The sequence below is a fragment of the Harpia harpyja genome, chromosome 3 (genome assembly GCF_026419915.1).
Source record: "Harpia harpyja isolate bHarHar1 chromosome 3, bHarHar1 primary haplotype, whole genome shotgun sequence".
NCBI classification, from domain to species: Eukaryota; Metazoa; Chordata; class Aves; order Accipitriformes; family Accipitridae; genus Harpia; species Harpia harpyja.
Genome location: NC_068942.1, coordinates 49,628,803 through 49,642,105, shown reverse-complemented (window position 1 = coordinate 49,642,105; position 13,303 = coordinate 49,628,803). Strand labels below are relative to the sequence as shown.

General features: G+C 38.0%; 1 protein-coding gene across 1 annotated transcript in view; it reads right to left on the bottom strand.

The window, feature by feature from the left end:
- AQR (aquarius intron-binding spliceosomal factor) overlaps window positions 1–13,303 on the bottom strand; it is a 61,856-nt gene that overhangs the window by 6,028 nt on the left and 42,525 nt on the right. The window contains exons 27-31 of the mRNA XM_052782510.1: window positions 12,618–12,755; window positions 11,659–11,730; window positions 8,021–8,208; window positions 3,483–3,654; window positions 622–792 (exon numbers count right to left, since the gene is read on the bottom strand). Coding sequence (XP_052638470.1) covers window positions 622–792; window positions 3,483–3,654; window positions 8,021–8,208; window positions 11,659–11,730; window positions 12,618–12,755 — 741 coding nt within the window. The remainder of the gene's footprint in view (window positions 1–621; window positions 793–3,482; window positions 3,655–8,020; window positions 8,209–11,658; window positions 11,731–12,617; window positions 12,756–13,303) is intronic.

The window sequence follows — 13,303 nt, the reverse complement described above, 5'->3', positions numbered from 1 at the left end:
AATGGGAAGAGAAAAGAAAATGCTTTAACTCTGTTTTAGTCGGCCTCTAACCAAAAATCATCAGCCTATTCTTTCTGGGAGATGTTGGGAGGAGCTTTTGTCTGACTGTATACCATTTCTTTTACATTTTTATTCAATTCCGACAGCTAACAGTGGGGTGGTAATTCCAAAAGATTGTGGAAAGGCACCAGTTTTATAATACAGAGCTTTAACCTGCAGAATTAGGACTAGACCTTTATAACGATGCTTTTTATTTGTTTCATCAGATTCATCATCATATGTTTTATTAAATCATTTCCACTCTCCATGGACCTTCCTAAAGGTGTGGGTTTTAGAGTGGGTTTGAGGGCAAAATAAATGACAAAATAAAGAGTTACTCTGTCCCATGTAGTCTGTAGCCTTTCCAACTTCACTGACTTCACTTTGTATGTCAAATTACAAACAGGCAGAAACAAGGGCACTACCCTATGAAATTCCATAGAATATAGGTTAGTAAATGTGTGGTTAACCAGGGAATACTTACACAGAAAGCTGTGAATCTATTAGTCTATTCTATAATACGACAATTTAAAAACAAACAAACCAGAACCACTCCAATGACTGAAATATTTTCAAAGTCACCTTGTTTGGCCGTCCAATCAGTGGATTATTTCCACACCGCTGATTAATGACATCACGGATCAGGTGTTTCTGGCCATTGTATGTTGTCAGGATACTTATCTTGTCTGCAGGATAACCAAGCAGGCACATATACATGAAGAGTGCCACAACATACTCTGCTTCACCAAGATTCTTAAGTTTAAAAGAGGAGAAAAAAAGAAAAGAAAAAAAAAAAAAAAAGGGTTACTCAACCCGTAAGGCTGGAAAGAATAACACCTGTGTCATTATTGTGTATTTAGACAAAAAACTCAGTGCTGAGAGAAATGTCTCTAGACCTGACATTTCTTTGTTCACTTAATAAAAGCCATTTTGAAGGAATAAAAGAAGCACAAGTAGGTTTAATAACTTCATTCTGACTCCTCTTCAGAGAACTGCTGAAAATATCTACATCAATATTATTGTTAGTCATTGATTGACACTTTCCAATATTTACTCAGAAGCTCCCAGTTTTATTTCAACAAGATTAAATTCTAAATATTTAATAGTTCTTAAATAGAATAATAATTAAATGTTAAAACATTTAAATTATATTTACGGACTATTAAATATTTACACATTTGTATCTAAATGCATTTATATGCTTATAGCTGTCTGCCCAAATGAACTGCCACCTTAACTGTATTACTACAGAACTCAACTGATACAGTATTTCATTTTCTCCTTCTTAAAGGTCACATGTCAAAAAACCACCTCCTATGTAAAACTGTGGAATTATTATTTGTTAAAAAGTATTAGAAGCTGATAATCTACAGATACCTGTATTTAAATACAAGGCTTTACAAAAAAACACTTAGCACCAATATAACATGGTTCCAAATAAGCACGCAAAAAAGTTGCAATGAGTCACTCTCCAGTAAGCTGAAAGTAAGAGCTAGCTGAACTAGAATAACTAAACTCCTTTCAACTATTAATTAGGAGACAGACATATGGATTATCAAATCTAGTTATTTCTACTACAGGCCTTACCTATTCAATTTCAAATGACCAGCTGTTACTTTGTATTTCATAACTTACAAGTATTTCATTACTTATAATAAATAATGTCTTTTCCAAAGCACCACTCTTCTGGCTATAGGAAGTTCTGTCCTATTTCCAGATGGAAGTTATTCATAGCCTGTTTAAATCCATTTTCTGTCAAGAAAAACTACCTTTCAGGTTAAAAAATTGTTCTCAATTGCTGACATTTATTCCTGCTCTATTTATACTGGGAATCTTATCCCCACTTGGCATATGTTTGACTAGGCTGGACACACCAACCTCATTTATTTTTTCTTATTAAGTGGGCTCTGCATTACTTGGAAAATGCAGTTGCCAGGCGTATCAAACACCTGTGGGTGTAAAGCTATTCTACAAATTTTAACCCCCCTTAAGTCTGGAAAGAAATGCCCAAATTCACAAAGAGAAATAATATGTGGTGGCGATCTGTTATCTCATGAAAAACCATGCAATGCCACCAACATACTCTGCTAATATCTCTCAATCCTCAAGATCACCGCCCCCCCCCCCCAACTGTAGGAAGTATTAGAAGAGTTTGCTCATGAAAGCACTGTTGCAATGATAAAGGTGTTCTTTGTCCTTGCATGAGTGTTCTTAGTCTTCTTTGGCCCAGAAACATTCTAAAGCAGGGCTCATATTCTCAATTATCAGAATCCCATTTTTAAGGCACTGATTTCAGCTGTTCCTGTTCCACAGGACAACTTTTTACTACTTTTACGTTACAGTGTTACAGCTTAAAAAACAAAATCAAAAGAAACTCTCCCCTCCAAATGACTCTGTCCTCAATCTAGAAGTGAGATAAAGTGGATTATGGCTCACCATTGCTTTCTTCACTAACAACACACTAGTTTGTATTTAAAAAAAAGAAGGTGAGAGGACCCCAAGCAAAACCTATGAATATCTTTCATACCTTTTAAAAAAATAGATTAACATAACCCTCACTGATCTTCACAGGGAAAAAATGACCATGAATATGATCACCTTAAAGTATATTGTTTGCTTTCCATAATACTAGCAAAATATAAGGTGTTCATTCCATATCTGAATTAAACTTATTAACTTGCACACAGCTCCAGCTTCTAACTTTTTCGAAACTCAAACTGGTGATTTAGGCACCAGACTTTGTTTCATCACTGTTTTTAAAACAAAAAAAATAAGAGGACTGAAAATACAAGCATGTCATTACAAGCGTAAAAGGTTTTCCTATATTTAAAAGAAATAGATAGAGGCTGTTATTGATAGCTTAAGTTGAAAATTTATTTGAGAAATTCCAAGGCTAAGGTTTTTTTGGCAAGTTACTTCAGCTTCAATGTCTCTCTGCCTCATGTATATTTCTTGCAGTACCTTTTCATTCTTTTATGAATGGGCTTTTTAGCATTCTTACGTATAGATCAAATGAATACATTGACTCTTCAAACTCAAATATGTGCCACAGAGCAAACTTTGTTCCTTCATGTACAGGAGAAATGCTACCGTCTACTTCACTATCATGGCAGTACAGCCGAATTACAATAGACTTCAATGTGCCATAAGCCAAAACAACGTTTCATGATGAATTATACACCAAATCTCACCCCTCCCATAACACTGAGAAAACATAGACACCAAGCAAAGTCAGTCACTTTGAGTAAAAAGCACAACATAATACATTATCATTTTCAACATACAAAACTCATTAAAAGGAGAAAAAAATCATGCATACGCATGACTCAATTATCCGAGAACATGAATTAATCAGTTTACTGTATTCTGATAGTCTGTCTTCATTGCGGATTTACTAAACCATATCTAGATTAAATATAGTATATATGTAATATTTCTCTCACCTGATAGAAATAAGGATTGGGTTCAGACTCTCCCACACCATTGAAGTCTTCTACATTTATAAGCTGGAAGTCATACAAAAACCCAGCATTGGCTGTTCTGAATTCTGGCAGAAGCTGCACGTGAGGCAGGTTACCCAGATTCTTGTAACGCCAGTTGTACAGGTTACATAAACTGTTCAAAAACACACAGAGGCAAACCCCAAATGGTTAAAGCCGGTTCTTGAATTTATTCAAAATAGTTCAGACACATACAACCCCTTGCTTTCAAGATTAAAACTTCTGTAGGTTTTCAATAAAAAAAGTAATTTTGCTGGATAGCCTGTACATATATAAATGAACATACTTGTACCAGCTATCCAGCAACATTATTTTTCAGTTTTGATTCTGTTTGGTTCTCTCTCAAAGAAAACTTCAGATTTCACTTCAGTGCAGTACACTCAGCCTTAAGCCTGTTCCACTTGATCAACTTTACATTGAAGAGTACAATTTTTGCAAACAAATCTAGTAGGAATTTTCACGGGTAACAAAATTTAAGGAATATTAATACTTCTTTACAAAAAGGAAAGAGTAAGGGAAAAAGGATCTTCTGCATTATCAGTTGTAAAACTTCTTACTGCAAAAAGAAATTTCTTATTTTGTGTATTGCCATGTATTAACATCAGACGTGAAGGGAAGTGACCAAAATCTACCCAATTCTGAATCATCTCTGGTATTTATAGGGGCAGTTATATAACCAAAATGCCTCATTCACAAATGCACAACAATATCCAGACCAGATAAAGTAGCAGATAGTTCATGGGGAAGCTACCTATGACTGCAGTGCTGCAATGGAAGGCTACAAGCTCTTCAGAAGGGATAGGCAAGGTAGAAGAGGTGGTGGGGTGGCTCTCTATGTTAGGGAATGTTTTGACTGTACAGAGCTACATGATTCTGATGACAAAGTGCAGTGCTTATGGGTGAGGACGAGAGGGAAGGCCAATAAGGCAGATATTGTGCTGGGAGTCTGTTATAGACCACCCAACCAGGTTGAAGAGACGGATGAATCATTCTACAAGTGGCTGACAGTAGTCTCAGAATCGTGTGCCCTTGTCCTCATGGGGGACTTTAACTTTCCAGACATCTGCTGGAAATACAACACAGCAGTGAGTAAACAATCTAGAAGGTTCCTGGAGTGTGTGGAAGATAACTTCTTGACACAGCTGGTAGGTGAGCCAACCAGGGGAGGAGCCTTGCTAGATCTGTTGTTTACGAGCAGGGAAGGACTGGTGGGAGGTGTGGTGGTCGGAGGCCATCTTGGGCTTAGCAACCATGAAATGATAGAATTCTCAATTCTTGGTGAGGCAAGGAAGGTGGTCAGCAAAACCACCACTATGGACTTCCGGAGGGCAAACTTTGGCCTCTTCAAGGCACTGGTTGAGAGAGTCCCTTGGGAGACGGTCCTGAAGGGCAAAGGGGTCCAGGAGGGATGGACATTCTTTAAGAAGGAAATCTTAATGGCTCAGGACCAGGTTATTCCCATGTGCCACAAGTCGAACCGCTGAGGAAAATGACCGGCCTGGCTGAATGGGGAGCTTTTGCTAGGAGTCAAGAAAAAAAGGAGAGTTTATCATCTCTGGAGAAAAGGGCAGGCAACTTGGGAGGAGTACAGGGATCTTGTTAGATCATACAGAGAGAAAATTAGAAAGGCAAAAGCTCACCTAGAACTAAATCTGGCCACTATCGTAAGGGACAACAAAAAATGTTTTTACAAATATGTTAACAGCAAAAAGAATCTCAAGGAGAATATCTTTCCTTTAATGGATACAGAAGAGAACGTAGCCACCAGAGATGAGGAAAAGGCCGAGGTACTTAATGCCTTCTTTGCCTCAGTCTTTAATAGTGAGTCCAGTTATCCCCAGGGTACTCCACCCCTTGAGCTGGAAGGTAAGGATGAAGAGCAGAACATACCCCCCTTAATCCAGGAGGAATTAGTTAGTGACCTACTACACCATCTGGACACTCACAAATCTATGGGACCTGATGGGATCCATCCAAGAGTACTGAGGGAACTGGCAGAGGTCTTTGCCAAGCCACTCTATCATCTATCAGCAATCCTGGTCAACAGGGGAGGTCCCAGAGGACTGGAGGCTTGCTAATGTGACTCCCATTTACAAGAAGGGTTGGAGGGAGGATCCGGGGAACTACGGGCCTGTCAGCCTGACCTCGGTACTGGGGAAGATTATGGAACGGTTTGTCTTGAGAGCACTCACATGGCAACTCCAGGATAAGAAGGGGATCAGGCCCAGTCAGCATGGGTTTACGAAAGGCAGGTCCTGCTTGACCAACCTGATCTCCTTCTATGACCAGGTGACCCACCTAGTGGATGAGGGAAAGGCTGTGGATGTTATCTACCTTGACTTCAGCAAGGCCTTTGACACTGTCTCTCATGGCATACTCCTTGAGAAACTGGTGGCTCATGGCTTAGACAAGTGTACTCTTCGCTGGGTGAAAAACTGGCTGGATGGACGAGCCCAGAGGGTTGTGGTGAATGGGGTGAAATCCAGTTGGCGGCGGGTCACAAGTGGTGTTCCCCAGGGCTTGGTGTTGGGCCCCGTTCTGTTTAATATCTTTATCGATGATTTGGATGAGGGGATCGAGTGCACCCTCAGGAATTTTGCAGATGACACCAAGCTGGGAGGCAGGGTCGATCTGCTTGAGGGTAGGGAGGCTCTACAGAGAGATCTGGACGGGCTGAGGCCAATCGTATGAAGTTCAACAAGGCCAAGTGCTGGGTCCTGCACTTGGGTCATGGCAACCCCATGCAGCGCTACAGGCCTGGGGAAGAGTGGCTGGAAAGCTGCCCGGCAGAGAAAGACCTGGGGGTGCTGGTTGACAGCCGGCTGAATATGAGCCAGCAGTGTGCCCAGGTGGCCAAGAAGGTCAACGGCATCCTGGCCAGTATCAGAAATAGTGTGGCCAGCAGGAGCAGGGAGGTGGTTGTTCCCCTGTACTCAGCACTGGTGAGGCCGCACCTCGAGTACTGTGTTCAGTTTTGGGCCCCTCCCTACAAGACAGACATTGAGGTGCTGGAGTGTGTCCAGAGAAGGGCAACCAAGTTGGTGAAGGGCCTGGAGCACAAGTCTTATGAGGAGCAGCTGAGGGAGCTGGGGCTGTTTAGTCTAGAGAAGAGGAGGCTGAGGGGAGACCTTATCGCTCTCTACAACTACCTGAAAGGGGGTTGTAGTGAGGTGGGTGCTGGTCTCTTCTGTCGGGTGTCTGGAGATAGGACAAGAGGAAATGGCCTCAAGTTGAGGCAAGGGAGATTTAGGTTAGATATTAGGAAAAATTTTTTTACTGAGAGGGTTGTCAGACACTGGAACAGGCTGCCCAGGGAAGTGGTTGAGTCACCATCCCTGGAGGTATTCAAAAAGCGTGCAGACGGGGTACTTCAGGACATGGTTTAGTGGGCATGGTTGATGGTTGGACTCGATGATCTTGAAGGTCTTTTCCAACCTAAATGATTCTATGATTCTATGATCAGAAAAGACAAAGCGTAGCAAGGTATGGCAAAAATCCTTGATCAAGAAATTGCTTGCAAAGTGAAGGAATTCTTCTGCTCTCATCTCTAAGAAATTTGCTGAGATGTTGCAAAATAGTAGATGGCAAAATAAACTTCATTTATCATCATACTCAGATATAATTTGTATTTTTTAAATCATATTGAACTGTTGTTCATATGACTAGAAAACAGTATTCTACCACCCCCAACATTTCCTACATGAAAAAAAAAAAATTTCTCCTTCATGTTGTTCACACCACTCTATGCCTAAAAAAATTAGTATTTAAAACTAACCTTAGAGTAGCAAGATTTTATATGGAGTATTTTTCTCTTCTTTGATTTTATTTTTCCTTCTTAATATGACCACAAATATGCACTTAACACAATAAATAAACTTGACATCTAAATTATCACATTGAAATGACAAATACATGGATAAAAAAGAAAAGTTATCTTACTACAGAGATGCAGTATCTCTTTTAATATAGAAAAAGGCTTTATGCTCTTGTGTGGACAACCTGGTTGTCCACACATCAAAGCTGAAGCTCTGCTGAAATACTACAAAACCCCCACCCTTTTGTAGACTTTAAGGGCAGTATTATATATTCAACACTAAATAAATCAAATCTTTATTTAGCCTTGAATATATTAAATGTATTAGTTTAGAAAAGGAAGCTTCTGCAAAAAAGTCTCAGCTGTAATAAAAACCCAAACACTTAAGACTATTAAAATACCTTTGAATATAATTTTCATTAAAGTACTCATATTACAGCAGAGTACTACTATATTAAAAAAAAAAAAGTAAACCTCATTGCATTTCAACAAAGTAAAATCTGCCTTCCTAGTCTAAGCTGAAACACACGGAACAAAACAACTAAATTACAGTTTTGCAAACTCCTGTCCTAACAATGAAAACAGTTTCCAAAATTACATGTGCACTTTTCCAATTTTTAACCTAGTATTTTCTTACAAGCTAGAGATGCCATTTTCTCTTTCTCACCTTGCCCTTGCTCTTCCTTGTGCATCCAAATCAACAGTTGGCACTCCAACACGAACAAACCGTGTAAAAAGAGACTGCTCCATGTTGGAGTATTTTTGAAAAGCCATGTTCTTAATGACTGGTGGCAACTGATGATGGTCACCAATCATAATCCACCGCTTCAAACGACTGAATCCATCCTGGGGGTTCTAGAATTAAACAATTACACAATTATAACTATTACAGTATAATCAAGGCACTCAATTACAACACATTAATAGTCAAATTGTCTGTCTTAGTCTAAACCCTAAATTTCAACATTTGTTCTTAAGCTACACTGAACTGCAGTCATTTTAAAGACTATTAACTTCTTTCCAATCTACTACCAGAAAAAGGGAATAGTATTTTAAATAAAGTCTTGTTTCTTATAAAGTAACATGTAAGTTTATTTATTAGAATCAGTAGAGAAACATCAGGATAAGTATATTACATTGTTTTAAAGGTCAAAAGTAACATATTATCAGAGGACAAAAGGAAGAACCACAATTAGAAAAGTTACAGTAGTAAAAAAACGTGATTTCTACATGGTAGTGTCACCCTAGAACAGTCCTTTAAACTTTAATTTTTGGATTCTGAGATAGTGAATATGAACTGCCTGAAGCATCTGAAACCGTTTTAGTGCTCACATGTCTGGGGCACAAACTGAACCTGCCCTTCAAGTGTCTCTGTAGTTCATGTGCTTCACTTGTTTACCTCTGGGATTCCCACATGGCCTCTTTCACGACCAAGATGTGCCTCTAATTAATCACCAACCTGGCTCTTGGACTGAATGTTCTTCAGTATCTTTGGTATATCTCTTTCCAGGTCCTCATCCTTTGTGTACCTATGTTACATACTGACAGAGCTCATGAAGGAACATTGTAACGTAGGAACAAAAAAGGAACAGATGCGTGGGCAACATTATCCACGAATTAGAATCCTGAAGATTTCCACCTGCCAGTTTTATAATTCAGACCCTCATTTTTCACACACTCCTGTAATATCTCCCTTTCCCCATAGGAGCACTGTTCAAAACAGAGGCTAAAATTCCTTTTCTTGACACCTGAAGTGGAAGATCTCTGAAGCCCTCTCTGATCAGAGAGCAAGGAAGGAAAACTGAACTCTGGACTGTCCAGCTCGTCAAGCCTGAAGACACTTTAATGAGAAGGTAAAAGGATGGAAATTACTTTCAATGGCATGGAAAAAGATTTCTTTTTTTTCTTTTTTCCTCCCAAAAGGTTACTGCTTTGGAGAAGACCAAGTGTTCTATATAATCATTCTGCTCTTATCAACAATTTCAAATCTTGGACAAAGAGCCCTCCAAAGAACTCTGTTTTTAAAAATATCCTACTCTGAACTGCAAGTGCAAGAAATCAAGTACTACTACTCTGTAAGCCTAGATCTTTAGGTTTTGTTTAAAAAAATCCTCAATTTTCAAGTACTATTTGGATGGCTTTTGTAAATAAGGTCATGGAATACCCCCCAGAATATGGCTCTATGGTGAAATGGTCTGCTTTAATTACATAAAACTCTTCAGCTTCTGCATTGCTCATATACACTTCCTTCCCCTCACCAGCCTGATGCATCTAGTTATTCAATGCTCATTCAAACATTTGAAAAACACTGTAAGATGCTTATTTCACTAAATATAATAATTTCATAATCAATGAAAATCGTGGTAAAAGCCACACAGGATTTCTTCATTACACAGCACTGCAGTACAATGTTGTGTTACGATTTATGAGAAGCCTCACCCAATAGAGGTTTGCTCTCCGAACACTCCAAATAAGATAGAGAAATATGTGCTCCTGTTCAGAGTTTAGGCAGTATTTGGGGTTTAGAGGGTGAATTAGTTGCCTGCCTGCTCAGAATCATCAAAACTCAGCAGTCTTTAACACATTGAGAAGGTGTTAAAAAACTACATTAATATTGCTAAAACTTAAAAACCTACAGAGTTAAACAGCAACTGAGAACAGGACTTACTTGGGCTTTAATAGCAATATGCTTAACTTGGACATGCACATTCTTTTGTGCACTAGGCCCATACAGAGTTACTTTCCTGCAATTGTATTCTACTCTCCATTGTTAAAGAGCAAAGTGAAAAATTATGAGCTGCAATTACAAATACATCAAATATTTCATGGAGTTTCTATCACACCTTTTTCAATTGAGATTTATTTTCTTTTAGAATGAAAATCCAAAAGCTTGGATGTGGTTTTCTAGAAGACTTAAAATTATTGCTTTTCAATGAAAATACCTGCTCCAGGCAAAACTTCTGAAAGGAAACAATTTTAGAATATGAGCAAAGGCAGACTGTGTATTTTTCAGAAAGCCACTAGAGTAAGAATCAAATCAACAGTACAGACTGTCTTCAGTTATTACTAACTTCCCACACATCGGCTTCTGATTTGCAGCTGAAGAAGTTTGCACAAAGTTCCTCAGGGAGCCCATACTTCACTTCCAGAGGTGAAATTTTATCTCACAATAATCTGAGATTACAGAGATAACAGAGCCACAGATGTGTGAGAAGCACATTTTGCCTACTTACGAAACCCTCTAGCTCTTAAAAGAGGAAAGTGATGCCAGCCAAGCTCAGATTGCTAAAAGCAACCACAGATAATCTTCACTAGAGGCACAAAAAACTTCAAGGCAGTCTGAGTGAATGTGTTGAGTTTAGAATGATCAGAGTAAACATTTTTAGGGAAAGACACTCAACTTTAAAGTAGCAGTGTTGGCCCTCTATTACAACAATCCCTTACATTACAGAGCTATTGCTACCTGGCTTCCTAAAGACTGTGCTATAAATATCCCCTGTGCCACATTAACATCAGTTTCCTTCCTTCCTTCCCTGCATTAGCAGTACCTTTCCAGCTGCAAGACTTCCATTCAACTGTATCACATCTGCATTCCTTTATCTACCAATTGTTGGTTTGCCAAACACAGTACAAGCTGCAATTGATTCCAAGCTAAACTTTTACCAATTAGCTAGACAAAAGGTGCATAATTATTGGGCAAAAACAGAATTAGAATCAGTAACCATTTCTTTTCTTTCTGTGGAGTTGTAACATCAATTAGAATGTCTCCTCTCTACTTAGCTCCAGTTTTCCTGAAAGTTGCAGGTGCTTACTATCTCTCTATCTCTGTTACTCTTGACTGAAACTGACCAAACACCACAAGCAGACAGGAGGATGCAGAGCAATTATGTAAGCCTTGTGTTCTTGGGAGACAAAACCGTTATTTAACAAGACGTAATAATTTTAATATTTAAAATTAGCAGTAGTCACTATGAAATGAGAAAGAATGAAAGTAACAAAGCCAGGACCTAGTTTACATAAATATCTTTGCTTTTTTATTTTCAAAATGAAAGCCTGCTAATCCTACTATTTAGTCAATAAAAGCAACATGTTTAGAACCTATTAGCTTACTCCATAATGTTAAAAAACAAGGATAAACAACTAATGTAGAACAACGTAAAAGTTCTTACTGTCCAACCAAATGGCAAATATCAGTTCTAGGTTACTTTCTGCACAAGATATTTTCCTTTTGATATTCTATATTGTTCAAGCGCACAGACTTTCATTTATTATTTTTTGTAATATGTTTTATGATTAAGGTCTAACCTGCAACAGGAGAGGTATAAAGGTTTCTATCTCCAGAATCTGAGCAGACTCTTCCATCAAGATGTTGTCATACTGAGAATGAAAAAGTAAAGAGATGTCCATCAACCAATTAACACAAATTAATGCTGTTATTCAGCCTACCGAAAAAAAGCATCAATTACTCATTTGGGTTTTGATGGGGAAGACAGTTACAGCAGGATTTTACCTTATAGGCAAAATATCAGTATTACCAAAAATCCATGTCAGAAGGTGAAATCCTACTACATCAATGGCAGATCTATCTGTACCAATCAGGGCTTACATCTAGAAGGAATCCATGACTGAACCACATGACATGCTTCCCATGTGTCATAACCCATCCGCAAGAGAAAAGCCTTCTGCAGTGGAGCAAACCAATTTGGTATCTTTGCACTGAAGCAGAAAAGAAGCACTTTTGCAATCCAATATAGTGCATTATGGGAGAAAAATAATACTGAAAGAATTATTGGTGGTGGGCTTTCGTTTTCTTTTTGTGAGACAAAAGTCTGTACTAAATCAATACCTATGTTTAAAACTGCAGAGTGAAAACAGCATTGCATCATAGTTTTTTCCCCAAACTGTTCATTTTTTATGTAAACAAAATTATAAAGGCCATTTTTTCCCCAATTCTGCCTTTATTTTATTACTCAATCGTATCACTGCAGTTCATCATCTAATATGGCAAAACTAACTTTTTCTTTATATACATGTGCTATTAACCATTTTTGTATATACAATAACTTAAAAGTGATCTCATCTTTTACTTACAGAAGTTAAATTTTTCTTCAGTAAAATTACAAATTGAAACATACTGGTAAAAAAATGCAACTCAAAATAATCTAGCTGCCTAGATTTAGGAAAGATAAAAAGGTTTATATGAGGCAGGGGGGGAACCCAAACCCCCAAAACAATTAGTGTAGTAACACTAGTATAATCATTACTTTGAAACCTAATTCAACCAGGTCATGTCGTTTCAGAGCAGCATGAGTACAAGTCATGGCAATGATTTTTGCTTCTTTCACCAACAGGTATTTGGATCTATCCAGGCCACTGCGGAGAAGTTCAAATGCTCTGAATTCCTATGGAGGAGAAAAGAAAATCTTGAAAGTCAGGATACAAAAAATTATTGCTTATAAAATGTATTCACTCAAACTATCTGGCCACCTTCTTAATATAATTAGGCAAGAAAGTTATGAAGGTATCTACTGTTAACAATCCCATCTGAATAATTTTTTTTTTTAATGCTAAACCTGGAAACAACAGTATTTCAAAAACCAATCTTTTAAAAACACATCAAAGAGTTCTGCAACCTGTATGCATATATAAATTTGCAGATAATTATTCAATTAATTCTAAGGAACCCTCTCAGAATCCTGCAAAATTTTGATTTACTGTATCTTCTTGTTTCCTACTTTACTGCATCATAACATCACATCAAATTCAGTGTTAGAAAGACCAATACAGTTAATATGACCAAACAATATACAGATCACCTTCACCCCAACTTTTAAAAGCCCCTCAAGCAATTCTGAGAAATATAGAAGATAATCTGTTTAAGTTACTTCTAGGTTATCTGATTAAAGGCAATTCACTGTAAATACAAAGACCCTGTGAGGATCAGAGGAGC